Source organism: Anguilla rostrata, chromosome 3 (genome assembly GCF_018555375.3).
Source record: "Anguilla rostrata isolate EN2019 chromosome 3, ASM1855537v3, whole genome shotgun sequence".
In the NCBI taxonomy this organism is placed as follows: Eukaryota; Metazoa; Chordata; class Actinopteri; order Anguilliformes; family Anguillidae; genus Anguilla; species Anguilla rostrata.
Genome location: NC_057935.1, coordinates 69,954,751 through 69,976,284, shown reverse-complemented (window position 1 = coordinate 69,976,284; position 21,534 = coordinate 69,954,751). Strand labels below are relative to the sequence as shown.

Here is a 21,534-nt window from a genome sequence, read left to right as displayed (position 1 = left end):
CCAAATCCCTGCCACCAGAGACTGAACAGAGTCCGCTGTCTGATCCACATAGCTCGTTCTTTCTCTCACTTTCTCTCGTGTATATAGATTCCAATATGGGTGGCGGTGTAGCATCGTGGGTAAGGAACTGGGCTTGTAACCCAGAGCTTGTTGGTTTGATTCCTGGGTAGGACACTGCCGTTGTACCCTTGAGCATGGTACTCAACCTGCATTGCTTCAGTATATATCCAGCTGTATGAAATGGATGCTATGTAAAAAAAAAAGTTGTGTAAATTGCTCTGGATTAGCACACTACATATACCGCAAGGTGTAGGACAAAACCTGTGGGTTTAACAAGATTTTTAAAAACACTGTCACCTCTTTGGAAGAATTTTTTTTTGTTCAGTTTTGGACTCTTTGTGGTAAGCTAAATGGGGGTCTTTTGATGAGCTTCATGTTCCAGCTAGGACAAAAGCACAGATATTCTTAAAGATGTGCGTCCGTGCCACACGGATTTCAGAGGTTAATTTTCAGAAAAATATCTGTCCAAGGACAGTTCCACATAAAATGAACTTTTAGAAAAACACTCGAGTATCTTAATTCAGCTGTCACTCGATGGGTTAAGACATCACTACAGAGGCAATCTATACGGCTTCAATGAAGGTCAAAAATGACTCATGAACATGTTCTCCTGAATTTTCCCAGGGTGCACTGTGTCACTGACTGAGAAATTCTGCCGTAGAAGGTATTCATGGAGAAGAGTTTGAAAGGGCTCATGCGTTCTGTGAAAAGCCCCACGTGTCCAGATGCAGAAGGCGTTTTTCCCCTTGTGTTTTTTTATGAGCCACGTACAGGTAAAGTACTGCTGAATCACCCCCTGCACTGAACCGCAGGTATCGGATTTTAAAGCTGGGAACAGCCACCCGAAACCTTTTGTGGTCCTAATAAACAAGCATTAAGAGGGCCAAACACCACGCTTTCCAGTCTGATAATATTAAGAATGCCTTTTGCAAATCCATCACACTGTTAGATACTTTTGTTGTTTGCCTGATTATTCCAAAAGCAATGCGTACCCTTCACCACTGCCCCTCGCCCCTGACGCCCTGCTATTAACTCACATGACACCAGCTCTTCAGCGAAGAGCCCCACATGACTAAAGTAGATCACTTAAGTGCACTAAAACCCACACCCTGGTCTATCCACACACACAACCCTGAAGAGCCTCACAGCTATAAGTTGTACATTGTGTCCATCATCTCACGCTAATCTCAGCCTAGAGTCATGCTGACAATGAATGCAAAAAACACTCAGTATGCTATTTACGCATGCTATGAATGAAGGTATACTAGCACAGACAGTACATTTAATCATCTGTTTGATGAACGGACATTCACGTCTCATCACGATGCAGATGCAGCTTAAATACAGATATTTTATGTCACCACCGTAGTATTTGGCACGATGCACAGAAAAGTGAACATACAGTACAAGGTGTGAGGGTGTGAAATGTGCTGGTTTTGAAAGGAGGAATACAGCGTGTCGAGTCCGATGTCTGTTGCCGCTGACGACGCTGGCAGGGCACGGCAACGGGACCGTCGTCTCGTCTCCCCAAAAAAAAAAGCGCTCATCCGGCCCGCCGCGAGGCGGCCCGTCGCCTCGCGGGTCGCCACGGCAGCGGGGAGTCCTTGTTCCCGTGGCGACGGCGCATGAGTAGCGAAGCCCACGCGGACGCCGAGGCGGTGGGCGTCGAGCGTTCAGTGCTGGGCCGTCTCTGCCCGGGGGGGTCGTCCCCCCCCCCCATGTCCCGCGGACGGCTCTCAAATCCAGCAGTGCTCTCACTATGCCCAAGCGGCTGAGTCGTCGTTTATAGCAACCCCCCCCCTTTCTCTCTCTCTCTCTCTCCCTTTATCTGGGTTTCTTTTGCTCCCGCATTGTCTACTTACACCAGCCAGCAGGCCCCACCCTAACCGACATACACAGTGAAGCCCAGTGAGACAAACCACCCCCCCCCACCCCCAACCCCAACCCCCCACACACCCCCCCCACCCCCAACCCCCCCCCACACCCCCCCTTCCATAGTGTCATTACACAATCCCCTCGCTGCGCTTGCTCCTCCACACCACCAGGGCAGTCATGAGCAGGGTGACCAGGATGGGGACCACGATGAAGGGCCCCAGGATCCGGTTCGGGGGGTCCCGCAGCAGCCGTCCCGACGGGGAACAGTCGGGGAAGTAGAAGCGGTGGACCCGGATGAAGAACTCGTCCACCAGCCGGTTCGGCCAGAAGCAGCCCATCTTCAGCGCAATCAGGTAGGTGCAGTTGGACAGTTCCCCGTACGTCCTGCAGGGGGAGGCAAAACAGGTGACCGAGATAAATTTTTTTCTGTGGTAGTCAGTAGTAACTAATCATGTTCCTGGAGATCTACCATCCTGTAGGTTTTCACTCCAGCCCAAACAAAGCACACCTCATTCAACAGCTATAGCAGGGCTGCCCAACCCTGTTCCTGGAGATCTACCATCCTGTAGGCTTTCACTCCAGCCCAAACAACGCACACCTCATTCAACAGCTATAGCAGGGCTGCCCCACCCTGTTCCTGGAGATCTACCGTCCTGTAGGCTTTCATTTCAACCCTAATTTAATTCTACTAATTAGCAGCACAATGAGATCTCTTTCTGTTGAATGAGGCGTGCTTTGTTAGGGTTGAAGTGAAAACCTACAGCACAGGGTTTGGTCAAAATAATACATTTATTAAATTGGTGGACATTCACATCTTGAGTGGCTCATTGTAATACACACAGTAAACCTCACGGTTCTCAGTAAACATGCAAGTGATTTTGCAAACCAGGTATAGCCACAGAGCCGCTTGCATTAACGCTTTATGTCCTGTGTTCAGGACCACAGCCATTCCTGGGCCACATCATTAAATTTAGTTTTTGTTCGTTAAAGTTTCTTTTTTTTTTCGGAGCAGATTTGAGCCACGACAACATTTTTGTTTTTGGGCCACCAAAACCCTAGAGTCAGCTCTGCAAAAAAAAATTGGGGCATCACTTTAAAACCTGTGTAGAAAAGCATGCGTTGATGAAAACTGAACGTTATGCATGGTATGCTAACGAAGGGGCATCGGGTGAAGGGCATTGTCTGTAAAACTGCAGGTTCTTCACCATATATCAGACTCTGTAACCAAGCCAGTGAACTAATCAAGGCACCTGGTCACAGAGGAACTCTGTATAGGACCAGAGTATGGTGCTTGTGGTTCGGGGCTTGAGTGGTAGATTGCCAGCTGTTTCATTTCGAATGGACATTGTACGCTTTCAGTAATTTGCAATCAGCAGTGATTAGACAGACGGAGATGTGCTTAATATGGGAAGGTTAAGCACATCTTTACAGTTTAATTTTCTTCCGCAATGCATGACATAGCACACAGAACAGGTAGAGGGGATTTAGATTCACAAACATCCTATCCGTGTATGCTCATTAAACTGCATGGCCAGAAATGCCCACGGTCTATATGAGAGCAAGTTTAAATCACCGGTTCAACTATTATACAATCCCCAAAGCCATCAATCACATTGAACCGAATCTGTGTTTGAGAATGTGTGTACACATTTGCCGTGAAGTTACTGGGAAAGCATCCCGTCCGTACAAATGGACTCTCCGCCCACCCACACTCAAACAAAGGCAACCACGGTGTATAATGGAAAGTAATTAACTCCTGAGTGCAATAAAATAATCTAGCTCTGGCCATTATAAATCGGTGTGGCCATCAAGGCTCTGACTGAGGGAAATGAGCTAGCGAAAGGTTGGGGGGCGGAGGGCCGGTGTGTTTTCAGATCACAGACAAATGTTGCATATAGGGACACATGAACAGTCTTTGGCTGTCGTTCATGCGCTGATCGAGAAACGCGGCCAACATGTCAGATGGCGTGAATGTCAGGGGCTAATTAAGTGCGTAATTAAGGCCAGAAGTTCGCGTGAGAGGCCCGAAACAGACGTGGCCCTCGCTGCCCACCTCCGCTGCAGACCTGCAGAATCACAGACAGCCCCTGCAGTCCCCAGTGAGTCAGTTTTCCACAGGCCTTCTATTAATAAGCACAACCGTCCTCGAACAGGATGCCTGTCGTGCCCGGGTCATTCCAGAACTATTCGAGAACTCCCCGCCCCCCCCACCCCCCCCCACCCCCTCCACCTTTTGGGAACAGAGCACCATCTTCTACCCTGGCTCCTGTTCCTGCTAAGGCTCACACGGAAGGCCATCAGGCCGGAATCCCCCCCCCCCCCCCCCCCCCCAACACCCTCGATCGGAATCAGAAGAGCTGGGGTGTGTGATGTGACTGGGGTCTCAAGCAAAGTGTGTGTGTGTGTGCGTGTGCATGTGTGTGCGTGTACGTGTGTGTGTGCATGTATTTGTGTGTGTGTGTGTGTGTGTGTGTGTGTGTTGTTGTTGTGTAGGGTAGTGTGTGTGTGTGTGTGGGGTGCGTGCGTGCGCGTGCGCGTCGCGTGTGTGCATGTATTTGTGTGTGTGTGTATGTGTGTGTGTGTGTGTGGGTGCGTGTTTGTCAGAGGAAAAGGTGTCAAATTAAAAGACTTCAACCACGGAGGTAATCCCAGTGACTATTAGTGCTGTTTCCCTTAACAGACATAAGAACAGGCTCTCTAGACCCCGCTGAAAATTCCAGCTGAAACCAGCCTGAGCTGGTTTAAGCTCTATTTTTGACACTTTTAGCTGGTCAACAGGCTGCTTGTCAGCTGCTGACCAGCATATACAGTCAGCTAGTCCACCAGTTTTACCACTAGCTTACTCTTACTGTACCACCTTAACCAGCTTTGACCAGCTTTGTCCAGCTGGAGGCCAGCTCTGACCAGCTGGAAGTGTCAACACAGCTTAAACCATTTCAAATCAGCTCAGAATCCCAGCTGGTCTTAGCTGGAATTTTCTGCAGGAGAATTTATTATGCCACTTAACTTGTTGTAGGTTTATGTTTATACTACTGTGGGTTACCACACCGATGACTTGGTATGTGCTTTTCTCCTTGCCTAAACCTTCTTGTTTGCTCTTTTTTAAGTCACTCTGGGCAACAGCGCCTGCCAAATGCAACGTGATAGCATTATGGACAGCATTATACAGCACCCCCGATTACTCACACGGCTAAAGGTGATGTTTGTTTTGGAGGGAAATTGCCAATCACCACCTGGTTGGTGTGGGCGCCTTGCCGGTATATTTTGATATGAGGGAGGAAATTATTCACGAAAACACAGAGGTCCACTTTTTGTTCTTTTTATATTCTTGCGTTTGTCATTCTCTGACACGCCGGTGCCTCTGGTAACGGTGTGTGAGCACTCCAGCAGACAGGAACCTGAGCCTGGCGCTAACTGGAGAGTCGCCATAACCCAGGTCTGGCATTTCATACGGAGCGACTCCCGACGGGAAATAACGAGCCGCGTATTCCTCAGAAAGCAATTTAGAACCGAAACGTTTAGGTTAAATTGCACGGTGGATTTTTTTTTGAGGCGCGGGAACTCGAAGTCAGTTCCTCGTCCAGAGTAACTCACAAGGGCAGCTGGGAAAGATTACTTTAGGATGCACATTATAAGAGCAGCAAAAAAAAAAAAAAAAACAACACAAACACAGGCAAAGGACTACCAGTAAGAACATGCTAGAGCACCAAGCCAGAATGCACAGTTAGCACACAGCAGTAGTTTTATTTGTACATAGACAGTGTTTAATTCGTAACCTTAGGAAATGACCTCATTGACATGTATGCATTAGAATTTAAAAAAAAAACAACTATATTACAGTATTCATATGGATCCAAATTGTACATAACAGCTGTGTTACTGCTAAACACGCGCTTGTACTCTGTGTCTATTACACACACAGTCGTAAATTTCACTTGGTTTAGAGCAATCAGAAAATGGATGCTAAATATGGGGAATTGGCAAGGGAAGAGGCTAAGCAGGGAGCTCGCAGAGAGATGTGAAATCTAATAATGAACCGAAGTGAGAAATAAGCCATACCACAAAGACTGCCCTCGAACATTTTATACCTCGTTTTCCCTAATTTGAAAAAAAAAACATCATACTAATCATACTGCACCTCTAGGCTTGTCCCACTGCCACATTATGTAGTGTAGACCAGCACATCTGGTCCCAAAGGATGTGTACCCAATCACCACTTGTTTTACTGCATAGTCCACCACTCAAGCTGTGCAGTCATTGGTCTAGAGCACGGATACTCAGATCTGGCCCCCCCTGGGCCAGCAGTGCTGCTGATTTTCATTCTTCCCCTGCTAATCGGGACTCGTTTAAACCTGGGACTCCAGGGGAGTTAAAATCAGTGGCGTTAATCGATCAATTAGCTACTGGGCAGAGAAGAAAACATGCAGTACTATTAGCCTTGAGGGCCATATTTGTGTAGCACTGGTCTGCAGAGAATTGACTCCAGGACTTTTTAGGTAAATTGGCAACGGCAATTTCAGTTTGTATGTAGGCTTTTATTTATTTATTTATTTATTTATTTTTACTTTTAGCAGAGCAGCCAGCTTAAGTTTTTTTTTTTTTTTTTTTAATTAAGCAGAAAAAAACTTCACAAACTTTCAGCTCTCATATGGGCGGACCACATTTTCTGTAAACTACGGCATTTTCTAATGCAGGGCTGCAATTATTTTTAATAGGCGTTGAAATAATTGCATGCAAGCCAGCCAGTGGAGATGTTGTTGGAACATAATATATGTTTTTCACAAGCATCTTGTTACACCCCTACCACCCCCACCCCCCACCCCCCACCCACCACTCCATTGGGTCCTGTCCTTAAATAATTTGGGAACCCTTGGCTCAGCATGCTGCATGTTACTCTGACTGTATGGTAGTTCGCAAATTAAACGGCCTATACACAGAGAGCAGACATAACAGCATGCGTGAAAAATTGTAAAACAGTGTTTGAGTTGTTTTTTTGTTTGTTTTTTTGTTTTTTTCCTGTGAAATGTATGAAATGTGGAGTGGGGTAATCGGATCTGTAATAAACACACACAGAGCTGTCATCGGCACACTCGCAGATGTTCCTCTTCCTGTTTTCGTGCTCCCCTCTTCCAGGAACTGCTCCCGCGGGAATGTACTGTACGTCAGGCAGCGATAGCCCGTTCTCGGGTATCCCCCGCTAGGCCGCCACCGCAAAAAATCTTCACCAAAAAAAAAGCACCCGCAGTCACGTTAAACCGCGATTAAACATGGCCCGCTTTTTGTGCGCTGGTGTCGGTGGGTGAGATAGCCCGGATGAGCTGCTGCTTGACTATTGAGTCTGACCAATCAGAGGAATGTGCGTGACGCCTGGACAAATCCAGTGCTTCGCACAGCAATGCCCAGGTCAACGTTGTCTGCGGACGAACGTGATTGACAGCTCTCTCCCTCGGGTACGCTGGGACCCGCTCCACCGCACAGTCGCTAATCTCCGTCAAAAAATATTAATTGCCTTCAATCAACTGCCGCTTTGTCCAACGAACCGGACCACCGATTCCACTAATTCCTTTCGATTCTTCCCTGATTCAGATTTCTGCCTGTCTGTATGAAAACAGGACAGTGTTCTGACTGGGAGGCTGGTTCCTGCATGCTTTGGCAAAGACATTCCTGGCTTTCGATGCTCCTTCAGCAGATAACACAGATGGTATCTTTTTTTTTTTTTTTTTGACCATTCCACTTTTTATTTTAAAAAAAAGCACAGGAGGAGATGTACTCATATTATGGGATGACAACACAGTACTTTGGTTCGGTAACTTGACTCGTAGTTCAGAGGTTGCAGGTTTGACTCCCATACGGGACACTGTCCCTTGCACCATTGAGCATTGTTGCAAATTCCATTGAGATCCCGCACAATATTTACTACACTGGAATACCCAGTGTCGCGTTTTATAAAGAGCTGCAATACTCAGATTCTAGAATATTCCATGGTACTGTTTCAATAACCTGACCCAGCTTGCCCTCAGAGCTCAGGTAACATTATGCCGAATGGACACAAAGACAGAGAAGAGTATAGGCTCCACTATCCCGCTTGACCCCACGCTGACCTCAGCACACGATACGGCGGGAGAAGCCAAGCCATCAGTCATGTTTGCGCTGGAAATGTAATTACCTGAGCCGCCATTTAAAGGACGACAAGATGTAAATGTCATGTAGACAGAGATAAATGCCATTTAAGTCACAAAAAGCCGTGAAAAAGGTTTTACTGGTGGTTGCCGTAGTTGCTCATTTTGTTCTGGGTGGTCGTGTAAAAAAAAGGCACCTTTAATTTCCTTCCTGTCTCTGTTAACTCACCAATTTCTGTGTCTTTCGGTGGCAACTTTACGAAGTTGGCGGGTAAAAAAGACCAACGCTGTTTAAAAAAAAAAAAAAAAAAAAACACAAAATACCATCAACTAAAATGCAGTATAAAAACACACATAGAATAATGTACAGTTTTTCCGGTTACCCAATGATGGCATTCGCATTTGGGCTGAAGGGATCTTTGTTTCAACAGATTTCCCCAAGAAGAATGTGTTCATGAATGTCGTCCAGCGTATATCGCTAAATCAACAATTATTCCAACGTATCGCTATCACGGAAATATGACTGTCAGCTGTGCTGAGTTATCATAACACATTTGTTCATATTGGTCTAATAAGCTACAGAGAGGGGAAAAAAAATAGAGCCTGGTAGTTTTGGAGGAAAGAGGAGATATAACTTAAGCAGTCTGGGAAATCCATGAATAACTGAATATGAAATAGCCGGGCCGCAGGGATAAAATTTAAATAAGCAAACCCAAAAATCAATTTTGGATCTTCTTTCCGCTAGTAATTTTAATTCCTCTGTTTGGGAATCCACTTTAGTGCCTTTCTGTTTGTTTTTTTCTAACACACATCCATGGAAACACTATAATAGTTGGAAGGATCTTTTTTACTCAGAAAATAAACACGTTAAGCAGTTGCGGTGTTCCGTTCTGATTTATCTGCTACATAACTGCACGAAGTGAACAATTTTAAATAAGACTGACTTTTTGCAACTGATCTGCCAGGCAGGTCATCCTATTAGCACTTCCACAGAAAAAGAAAAGAAAATGAACTCATCGCCAAGTGCGCCCACACTTAATTTTCACTGATCACCGCGACCGCAATGAATAAAATCGGCAACACTTTTGTGCACCACTTGAACAGCGATATTTTCGAGCTCCCTTTTGCCCGCCTTGCTTTGCCGACTGTAACGTGTCACGTGATCTGGTCGGGAGCTCGTACGGTCCGTGCTATCGTCCGCGCTGCTTATGTCGCACAGAGTCTGGAACCTGTTAGTGTGCGAAGAGTGGCAAACAACACCCGGGCCCTCGGTTGTCGTTGAACCCGGGGAGAAAAAATTGCATAATGTGCACCCGCCCTTAGTCAAGGGGAACAGAGTGTAGCACAGTGGGTAAGGAACTAGACTTGTAACCGAAAGGTAGCAGGTTCGATTCCCGGGTAGGACACTGCCGTTGTACCCTTGAGCAAGGTACTTAACCGAAATTGCTTCAGTATATATCCAGCTGTATAAATGGATACAAAAGTTGGAAATGGAAAAAAGTTGTGTAAGTCGCTCTGGGTAAGAGCGTCTGCTAAATGCCTGTAATGTAATGTAATGTAATGAACGGCAGGGGGGGGGGATGTCTCACTTGACATGCATGTCTTTGGACTGTGGGAGGAAACTGGAGTACCCGGAGGGAACCCTAGCAAACACGGGGAGAACGTGCACACTCCACACAGAGAGGGTCCAGTCGAGACTTTGATCTAGCGAGGCAACAGTACTGACCGCTGCACCACCGTGTTGACCACTCTTGTCTTGGCACAATATTCTCCTCGGTTGAATGGTCGAAGAGAGATGTCATTATTGTCTCACAAGACTCAGGAACGTCTCACCCCGTGTAATGTACAACACTTCTTTCCACCCATATTTTATGGCTTTATATGTCCTTATCAAGAACTCTGTTTACATAAGGGTAATGCATTGTAAATCAGAAGAACTCAACAAATCTACTCCCTGTCAGTCTCTCCACTGTCAAAAGAAATAGACGTTTCTTTTTTTTTCATTGATTTTTGAAAACTGCTTCAGTGCATTTGGTCAGCAGAAGACACTGGATTGAATTACCGACAGGATTAGCACTTCTAAATATAACCGTGTGGCTAGCCGGCCAAGGACTGTATCAGACACCGGCAGCAGGCTACGCTGGCTAACTGCTCACTGGGAAAGACTCCAGGCTGTTCTGTGCACCACATTTTTTTTTTTTTAAACCAGCATCTGTATTTGTTCAATCACCATTTCCAGATGTTATCTGTCAAATCATATTGACAAAGTGTGTGTGTGTGTGTGTGTGTGTGTATTCCACCTTTCATTTGTTATTGCGATTAGCATGGAAACCTGTTGAGTGTTTACTTTAGCCCTGTTTGGCCACACCTGAATGTTTTTTTTTTTTTTTTGCATGTCCGTTGTCTTCAGTTACACCCGAGGCACCATGTAGGGAGCCAGCCACTGCCAGCTCAAACTGAAGTCTAAATTTCTGAACAGCAGAAATGCTGGCTGCAAGTTTTCGTCCCCCGTCCCCCCCCAACCTTTCCTGTAATGCAGAATCAGCAGGAGGACGTTATGCCACCCATACAGAGACTCGGCAGTGAAGTGAAGCCTCTTTGCATTGCGTTGTGCTACAGTGAATAACATGACTAAGCAGTGTGCGGATCTGCCCTCCAGAACTGCGCAGCTGTTTGCTAGAAACCACTCATAAGGGTAGCCATAACTGACTAATTTAAATTATTTCCAATCCCAATGCTTTTGGGGTAGTTTTCAAGAAGTGTAAGTAAGGGAAAGCTGGTGCAGTCTTTAACTGATCTTTAATTCCACGGGACTGTATTTTCTATAGCAAAGTAAAAAAAAAAAAAAAAAAACAGTATTCAGGGATTTTTGTGTGGGAAATATATGTGTATACTTTATGTATTATAATAATAATTAACCATTTTACAGCAGGATTAAACCATTTATAGATCGATAACGATTATGATTTCTACATCCAAAGTACCCTCCGCCTATTAGGTCACCTTGAACTGAATCTTCCACCAGCACCTCCCTGTGTGTGGAGACCATTCTAAAAAAAAAACTACGGACGGCGTCTTGTACATTGGCAGCACAGCATGGCACTAGGCACTCTGCAAGAACAGATTTAACGCAACATTTTACGCTTGACGATGAAAGTAAGACTCCAGGCCAGTCGTGAATTAAAATGTGCAGGACCATCCATTCCACCAGGGCTGGAGTCAGTCTCTGGCTGAGTCAGCTTCTCTGAAGCTCTGTGAGTCAGTCTCTCTCTCCTGGCCTGGAGTCAGTTTTTCCTCCTGGCCTGGAGTCGGTCTCTCGTCCTGAGAGTCAGTCTCTCTCTGGCCTGGAGTCAGCCTTTGCCTGGTCGTCTCTCTGGCCTGGAGTCAGGTCCTGCCTGAGTCATCCTCTGGCCTGGAGTCAGTCCTCTCTGGCCTGGAGTCAGTCCTCTCTGGCCTGGAGTCAGTCTTCTCTGGCCTGGAGTCAGTCCTCTCTGGCCTGGAGTCAGTCCTCTCTGGCCTGGAGTCAGTCCTCTCTGGCCTGGAGTCAGTCCTCTCTGGCCTGGAGTCAGTCTTTGGCCTGAGTCACTTTGCTGAGAGTCTGCCTGGAGTCAGTCTCCTGCCGGATCATTTTAGCCTGGATCATGTGAGTAGTCCCGCAGTCTGTCGACTGGTGGTCTGCTGCAGCTATACAAAATCAAGAATGCACGGAGCCATTAGACTCAGAATCAGACTGTAATAAGAGCACGTTGGTGGTTAAACGAGCGCATCAAGTAGCACCAGAAAGCAAAAGCCCGAATCTAGACATCTACGGAGGTGGAAATCGAGGTTTAGAGACATTTTCACATAAAAAGGGAGTAGGCTAACCCCAATATAGCTCAGGCTTGATCAGGATATAGCCTGGCTACGTCCTAGTCGGCAACAAAGCTTTCACTTTTCGACTAAATGTAGCCGGGTTGTGTTTTGATTTGTTTTTTTCACCTGAAGGCTTAGATGCCGTTTCACTGACTTTTCAGAACAAAAAGTTTCTGGGGGTCCATTCATGCTCATTCCTCTCATTAGACATCTCACCGCTTTAGCTCCCCAATTTATAATCCTGAATCATCCCTCTCTCTCTGGTCATTGTGGTGCCACCCTTTGATACGACTGACAAAGAGCCAATTATTGTCTTACACTTTACAGACCACACGGTGCGACTGGAGCTTGCACCAATCAGAGGACAGGAATCTTTCAAACCGATGACTAACGGCAGCCCCATTGGCCCCCCGGGGGGAAGACTTGGAGGAGCTAATTCAGAGGAAACCCACCGGAATCTTGACTTTCTCTCACACTGCCAAAAGACCAATCAGGTCGTTCCACCTCTCAACAGGGTAATAATACTGAAAGTGCAATTAAAAATATCAATGCCCGAGACCACGGCCACCCACCTCTGTTCCTGGAGATCTACCGTCCTGTAGCTTTTCATTTGCACCCTAATTCGGCACACCTGACTCCACTAATTAGGTGAGATCTATCTATCTGTAGAATGAGGTGCACTTTGTTAAGGTTGGAGTGAAAACCTACTGGATGGTAGATCTCCAGGGACAGGGTTGGGCAGCCCTGCTCTAGCTGTTGAGTGAGGTGCGCTTTGTCAGGGTTGGAGTGAAAACCTACTGGACGGTAGATCTCCAGGAACCGAGATGGGCAGCCCTGCTCAAGTCCATCTCAGCTGTAAGCAAGGTCAGTGTATACTGTAGTTTATCAGTGATAAATCACAGGGTTCGTCAAGATTGGGTTCAACATTAATAACTGTGATTAATGAGGAAAGTTATTTTGCCCCTGACTTTCACAACAGACTTGAATATCATTCATAACAGACAAACGTGAACAAGGTATGAAGGGTGTCTCATTTCCTTGAAGGGAGATAATGTTTTATGACCACTGTATTAAAATTAAAAGCCTATCTCCCCACCACACTTCTACTGAAGGACGCAGCTCTGTCGCTGAAGTGCTTTGTCCACCAAACTGATAATGAAAGATCTTTTCACCTCTTGTGTTTTTATCAATCCACGTCTCCCTCTTGGTTTCACTGCGAAACGAAAATAAAGTTTGAACAAACATTTTTTAAATTTTTTTTTTTTTAATGTCCTTTGGCATATGAGCGCGTAGAATATTAATTTATTCTCCACTGCTAACATTCACCCTGGGGGAGAGAACAGCAAGATTTTTGGCAGAGAAGCACAAATCACTTTATTAAGACCAAAAAGGGAAAACGTGTTTATTTTGTTAATTCATGAGCAGTCGATGGTCTGTCTAATATCACTCTCTGCCCATATTACCCCTGGGAAAAAAAAAAACACAGTCCCCTAGAGATAAGTTACCCCGCTGTGGATAAATGCACGGTATCAGCTGACGTGCAGCCAATGAGCGGATGATAGAGGGTGATATTTAAATAGTGATGAAGTAAAACAGAAGGCGGTTCTCCTTCATGTCATAACAGCGGTGATCAAACGGAAGCCTCCATGGAAATCCGTGAGGGACGCGCCGACTGACTGGCGGATTTCCGAACCGCTTCGATTTTCCATCAACATCCGCGTTTTTAATGGGATGCCCCCTGTCGAGGAAAATTCCATTTCATTACAGAGGAGCTTATTTAATCCCTGTATGCTGTAGCAGGATCACTGAGTTAGCTGGATAACTGCACTGAGTAAAACCCGAAACATTCCCAAAACTGGAACATGGACTGAAGTAAAAAGAGCTGTTCCGGGTTTTACTCAGTGCAGTTATCCAGCTAACTCAGTCATCCTGCTTTGTGACAACAGGACCCTGGGGGGAATTTCACAAAGTAGGATTACAGCATTAGCTGGATAGCTGTGCTGAGTAAAACCCAGAACACACTGTTTTTTACTTCAGTCCATGTTCCAGATTTGGGAGAGTTCCGGGTTTTACTCAGTGCAGTTATCAAGCTAACTCAGTAATCCTGCTTTGTCTGATAAAGGCCCCTGGTCTCTCCTGCACAGAAACTGGCCCGAATGAATAAAACATTCTCCCTTAGATTAGACAAGCGTTTGTTTTCTTTGGCACTTTGATCACAGCCGACAATAATTGTGTAGACGTAAAATGAACACTCTCTTTTAACCGTTGATTAATGTTAAGCACAAATGTTAAAATAATACAAGCACCCATCCCTCAGCTGTCCAGGACCACCCTGACACCAGAACCCAAACTTACACAGGGGATCAGGGATCTGCTACTACCCAGCATGCACTGGGGCACTACCAGAGAATGAAGGCTAGTGCATATTACCAGCACAATTAGGGAACAAGTGATTTCAAATGATTGCATTTCCTGGAAAAGAGAAAATGTGCTTTAAATAGGTCTCCTGCCTGGAGAATAAGCATGCCCGATGAGCTTGCTATCATCTCTGTGTTCTTATTGCTTATTGGCTGCACCTGGCGTTCACCAGCGGTCCGCAGTTAGCAGTCGTTTCTCTAAATCTAAATGACTGGGCCCTCCACATAATACGTTTGTAATTCCTTTAAAATCTCATAAAAACGCTCTTTTTTTTCTTTTCTTTTTTTTCTCTCTCGAGGTGGTTGTCTTCATATACAGATTATTTCCCCGGATTCAGAGAGAGAGAGAGCGCTGTCCAATATTATTTGTTTGCTCCGTGCTCTGAGTCCACACAGTCCTTTTCCATCAGCGTTCACTTCCAATTCTGACTTAGATTCTGCAGCTTCTCCCCAGGGCATGTTCATTTATGTCTGTCATAACCACAGTAGCTGATCTTTGATAGGCATCTTTGAGAGGATATATTCTGTTAAAATCTGGTCACTCTCACTTAACAGGCTCATACTGTTCATGAGGTTGCGTTTATCAAATTAATTTAAAGGTTACTTCTATTTTTTAAATATATATTTATGTCATACATTCTTAATGTATTTATTTGTTTTATGGAAATGCTTCTTCTAGCCTTCTTTCATGCACCATTTAGTTGGATGATCTAAGGCTATGAATAATTTATTTTGTTACACGAAGAAAACAAAAGAAAGTACAATATGTCCCTGGAAGCAATAAACTACATATAGCTACATCCTTAACTGCTTTCCAAATGCCTGATAATTACTTAGCAATCGCTATGGTTCTTGGTATTCGAGTACAACTGTTAATCCAAGCAAATATTATCTTTATGGTTTGCTTTCCTTTGATGATTGTCGTGCATTGAGTGTATTCATCTTGAATGAATACAAAATTCATACTTCATATTAGGGTAGCAATTAATAACAATAACTGTGCTCACATTCTAACCACAGAGACTGGGAGACAGAGCATTTTTCTTTCTTCTACCCTCTCCCCCCTCCTCCCTTCTAAATGGAACACAAATTATGTAAAAACCGAATCTTATTCAACACAAAATAACTATGCTACAGTATTTCAACCACATATTTACATATATTACCCACTCACAAATACAAATTACATACCAACGAGCAGACAAAGTATAAGCATATACTTCATTATGTAAAAAAAAGTCTTTATTTCTTTTCTTATTTCCCTTCATCGCAAGCCTGCTCAGACCAAACTATTGCAATTGTTATTTTTTTTCTCAAAGACCACAGACCATTAAATACTCCTTAAATCTGTTTAAAATACTATCGTTAAATGTAGCCTTTCAATGATATGGAATGAGTCACAAAATAATATGTATATAGCAGTGTTTAAGCACTGAGAATTAGCAACACATGAATATACATAAATCATATTCTCTCTCTCTCTCTAACCCTCTCCCTCTCTCGCTCTCTCTCTCTCTCTAATCCTCTCCTTCTCTCTCTCTCTCTCCCTCTCTCTCTCTCTCTCTCTCTCTCTCTCTCTCTCTCCCTCCCTCTCAATGCTGGTTTTAAGCAAAATGCAGTGAGACTCATGAGTGCCTCACCTGGTTTTCTCAAACCCATCTTAAAAGGGTACAAAGGGGACATTCACCTCGCAACGGGTATTCAATATTAACGTCTGACCGCAGCTTGAACTTTCTGCTGAACTTCCTCTGGATATTCCCCACAACAACAAGCTCCCCAATACCCTAAATATCCTTTAGTGAGCTACCTCAGCTGTGCGAAAAAGTATACAAGTATTCCGGCACTTATTTACGTCGGATACAAGAGAGAGGGGGGGGCGGAGGAACGAATTGGCTTGTTTTGACAAGTCCAGGCCGACGCCAGCCAGCTGTCTCCGAACACGCTTCGGACCAGCTGGAGAGGTGAAGGGAGACATAATCTTAGGACACTTCCTCCGAGCGGCAGCCCACCAGGTTATCAGCACGACAGCCTTTTAAAGGAAGCAGAGCACGGCGAGGTCCTTTCTCACACGCATACGGCGGACAGCAAAAAAGAGGGGGCTGGAGAGGAGAGACGAGAAGGGATTTATTCGGGGCAGATGTCCAACCCGGAGCGGATTTTGGGCCAGTGGCCACACCGCCCTTTGGGACGTGTTTTTTTAGAAAAGCGCAGTCCATAAACACATTTTACACCCCGGCTGCCAAAGCGATGCGACTTAAACAATAACAAGCAACGAACGACACCCATCAGCGCACCGCCATGGCTCTTTCAGCGGCTTAGTGGTTTCGTACACTTGGCTTGGCCGGTGGTTGGGTTGCTGTCGACCCAACTGGCAGGCTCCTAACGGGGGGGGGGGGAACTGACCATATTAAACTGGGGGCTCCGGCCTGTTTTCACCAAACGCGTGTGTCCCTGGAGGGCGTGCTAGAATGTCACGGGGCTTTGTTGCTGCCAGCAGAAATGTAAACAAAGCCGTTGACGTCAGAGTCAAAGAAGCATCTGCTTTTCTGATTTATGATTTATTTCACGGCGTCGCGATTACGTCCGCCTCGTCGGTCAACCCGAGCGAATTCGGGTTCTCCGAGAAGCGCTTTCCCGTCCCGTCCGGTGTCCCGGAGCGAACGCTCCGCTTAATGAATAATTTAATTAAATAGCCGAAATAATGCTTGATTAATAATGGGTGCGTTTCAGAGCCCGTGGGCCTGCGGGACAGCAGATGCGACGCAGCCGTCGGGCGTTGACGTTACCGTGGCCGGCACAGCGGCGCCCCATTTAGCACTGCCTCGCACCCCTGTGCATTATTAAACAGGTGAGGGAGTGACTTCATGGAAGAGGGAATGAATATTTTAATCCATGCTTTCATGGCTGAGTGAAAGGGATCTGCTTCACCCCTCCCCCTCCCCCCCCTTTAAGTTCATCAGTAACCCTTCCGCACAGATGTGACAGCCAGACACTTGGATGACCATGGTGCAAAACACCTGCCGATTTCGGTGGCGAAGCTAGTGGTACTCGATTGAACTGCTCATTAACTGTATTTAACCCTTTGAAGAGTAGTGTTTTTTTGGAAAGTTTTTTTTTTTTTTTCAGAATTCTAAGCCAGGTGTTCTAGAACTCCACTGCTTTCGTTCACCAGGGGGTGACTGTTACATCACCATTGGAATGTTCAGTCAAGAACGTTCTAATCGCACGTTTGTGACCTCACAACCAGCAGAGCACTTCCCTGCAGAGCACGAGGGGGATGGTGGATGGTGGTGGTTGAAAAAGCTTGGATACTTCCTGGAGTGTGCTCCAGTCGCATCTTCAAGCTCGTTGTCCCGATGATGAATGTCTGAATGGGTTCTCAGGCCCGGGGAGCAACAACAAGCACCGGAATGGGGCCACTCACGGGAGATCGGTTACCGCGGCATGCTTTTCCTCCTTTATTCGGATAATGGTTATTAATTATGCACGCGAGCTCAAGCTCTGTTCCCCGTAGCGCTGCAGCCTCAGCTTCACGTTGCGAAGTCAAACGCTAGTGGGAGAGACTGTGGGAGACTGTGGAAATAGGTCGTTTTCATGGGTTTGACATGGTAGGATTTATAAGGTCTTTGAAGTCATGTAATGGTTGCTGTAACCAAGATAAAAAGGTAGTGCAATATTACATTACATTACATTACATTACAGGCATTTAGCAGACGCTCTTATCCAGAGCGAGTTCAAGGTGCAGAGGTGCAAAAGAAACACACTAGAGTGAAGTAAAGATCATAGTGCCAGAAGTGACCACATAGATCAGGACTCCAACCCTGTAGAGTAATATCCCCATAGATTACTATCCCTATCCCTCGTATACATTGGACCCCAGGAAAATGAGCTGCACACTGTGTATTACTAATGGGGATCCTAAATAAATAAATAAATAAATATAATTCCCACACAGTTATTGGGATGATTTATGTTATTGTCGTATTCTTTTTTTAAATTACTGAATAATCTGTTGCAGAAGCTGCAGAATCATAACAATGAACCAGGTCTTGCTCTCGTCTATTCAAGTCAATATTGTTCCTAGTTAGCGCACATACCATGAGTCATCCCTGCTGGGGAAGGACAAACACCCTGGTCTGAAGACAAACACACGGCCAAGTGCCATCATCTTACCGTCTCAACCTGAGGCGTGGCGTTAATAAAGATTTCGTTTTTTCGGAAGAGGTCGCTACGGCGACCGGAGGAGGCGAATAACCGGCTGAGCAGGACGGGTAGTGGGCAGCTCGCGCTCGCGACCTCAACAGATCTGAATAAAAGTTTCCAGTCTCTGTCGCGGTGGAACCACCCCCCCCCCCCCCGGAGGATCTGCCAGGACCTTCCGCGGCCGACTCTCTGTTTGCGCTCGGCTGCTCTGTTTGGATACGCTCGCCCTGAGCGCTGCTGAATCGCGAGCGAAGGAGCCTTCAAAATGTCCGAACCTTCACGAGACCTTCGCGAGGAGAGACGGGGTCTACACGTGCGAGGCACAGCCGGGTGGTCCCGTTAGCCAGAAGTTCTCACTCCAGGGTAACGCCTTAATGACTGCTGCATCCATCGTGACTAGGAAAAGCGCAAATGAGTATAATTTACCTGGTTACATCAATCATAAGTTCTGACAACAAATTTCGACGAAAATGACAAAATATGGGCTAACCTTAGCCCGGCCAATTACGAAGCAGGATCACCATCTGAAGGAGGAGCTGCTTTGAGACGACTGATACCCATAAAAGACCTATAAAATACACCATTCCCTCACACATCACATGACCTTTCCCAAGTCACTTTTAATAAAGCCAGTTTTCAACAACTAACCTTCTTAGGTTAGACTAAATACGAAACTTTCCCAAAGGTCACGGGTTCAGTTCCCAGGTAGGACACGACTGTTGCACCCTTGAGCAAGGTACTTAACCTGCATTGCTTCAGTATGTATCCTGCTGTATAAATGGATGCAATGTAAATGCTATGTAAAAAGTTGTGTAAGTCGCTCTGGATAAGAGCGTCTATAAATGGATGCCTGTAACGTAATGTAATGCAGTCTGGTTTGTTCAGAAACAATGCACTTTGAAATGGCACATGTACAAACTGAGGAGACTTGACATTGTGAAAAAAGCACTCAAAGTGTCACATCCAGAGACTCAGAAATTAACTGAAATCAAATATTACTTACACGTGTAGCTGACTGACCTTTCAAAAGATCAATTTCCTTACAAGCTGGATGGAAAAAAAAGCATTTAGTTTCATCAACTGTTTTTAATCCTGTCAGCCTAAAGGTAACCACTGAGAACTGAAAATTGATGTGTCATAACATTGAAAAGGCTGAATTTCTGAAAACATTTTTTAGAATGGCCTTGCCTGTGGGGTTTTTTTTTCATTGTATAAAATCTCATCACTCTTTGAAATAGATTCTATTAATAATTACTATTTGTCTTGTGGCAGAATGACATTTCACTCCTTCCCCATCCAGCATGGCCTTTAATATTAAGACCAGGATTAAGAATAATATATACATGAGTGTAATAAAAATGTCTTTCCTGTTTTGTAGTTTCTTTAACGAAGCGTGCATATTACAAGATTACATTCAACACTTATGATGACTAATGATAATCTCCATTGTAGAACATCTCGTTATGGTACATCTCGTACCTGCAGGAAATGGTTGCCCAGGTAATTAACACTCAGCACAAGGTGCTGTGGCAGTGTACTTTATCATATTCCACAAAAAATAGAATTTTATGTGTATAAAAACTTTTTTATGAAAAAAAAAAAAAACCTCTACTCTATACAGTATATCTGTGTTGGTGAATAGTTTTGCAAGGTAAAAGTAAATTACCAAAAAAATCTCAACAGGTGCCGGTCAGAAAGCAAATCATAACCGATGCAGTGTGTGGCGTGCGGACTCCACTTAATCTTTTATAGTTGCACAAGGTACCCAGTGTGTACAGGCTATTATTTTTTGGGGCTCCCCCATGGTCTGGGTGGAGTGAATTATAGATAAAGCCATGCTGCTGCCATAAACGTTACTGCCATAGGTGCTTTACTGCAGGCACATGCCTGATTTACAGAACTCCCTCAGAATTGGGACAGGTACCTGGCACGGTTTGCAAGAGAAATCTCTCCCCCTCCCAGTTCCCTAATCATTAAGTACTGGACCTGTTAATACCTCTATTGTACTTACTGCGCACACTATGCGAGTTGTCAGAAATTTGTAAAGGTTTCTATTGAAGTGAATTGCACAATATTGTCTGGTTTAGAGGCTGTTACAATCGCACTGTCAAGCACAATAGCGATTTTTTTTTCTTTCTCCCCCGCTGGTGAAAGCAAAATAAAATGTCACCTTGGTCTAGCTGTACACTCTCAGACAAAAAGGGGCTATTAGGCTTGTCTCCACGGGGGGGAACCCATTCTAGTTCTTTACGCGATCGCTCTATGGTGGGTGTGGAAAGCGTGAAAGCTCCCTAATTTCACCGTTTTGCTTGACAAAGAACGCTTGCGCTAGGACAGGGTTCCTCCACGGAGACCCGGAGGAGCCGTTTGGAACCCGTTCTTCTGTATAAATACACACAGGTGCACGGACGTTTATAACCTGCTGTCCTTATGAGGGGAGGGACACAGCGGAGAGTCTGACGCTAGGAAATACACCGTGTCGGGAAATTGTGGGGGGAAAAAATGAAAAAAAAAACTGAGTTCGACAGCTAGAGCAACCACATGTGAATCGCAGGCATTGTGAATGCCACTTCTATTACTATGTTGAGACAGATGGAAAGTCGTTCAGTCGTCTTGTGTGCTCCAGAATACCGCACCTCATCTTCGGAAAAAGAACGTCTGTACCAGTGCCTGCAGCGTTCCTCACACTGAGCGGGACCACAAAGAGCCAAGAAGGAAAAATATGTTTCTAAGACCAAAAAATAAATAAATAAATAAAAAGAATTCACATCTGAGGCACAAGTACAAGGTTGTGTTCTCAGGTATAACCACACGCTGTATTTAATTGGATTTCTGGGGCAAATCCTCAGTTTCCTTTCTAACTCATGAGTTCAGATGAAACTGGCCAGGGCCTCACTTTGCCCGGATCCATTTTGGGCCTCATACCAAGAGCTTTTTTAATACGCGTGGGATTCATTTTTAAAACACGGGTGGGGGCTGAGAAGATGAAAAAGTGACACGGCGTGGAC

At 45.2% G+C, this 21,534-nt stretch overlaps 1 protein-coding gene across 1 annotated transcript in view; it reads right to left on the bottom strand.

The window, feature by feature from the left end:
• Positions 1 to 2,043: 2,043 nt before the first annotated feature.
• ramp1 (receptor activity modifying protein 1) overlaps positions 2,044 to 21,534 on the bottom strand; it is a 37,934-nt gene continuing 18,443 nt past the window's right edge. Inside the window, exon 3 of the mRNA XM_064329547.1 lies at positions 2,044 to 2,319. Coding sequence (XP_064185617.1) covers positions 2,064 to 2,319 — 256 coding nt within the window. The 3' untranslated portion in view covers positions 2,044 to 2,063. The remainder of the gene's footprint in view (positions 2,320 to 21,534) is intronic.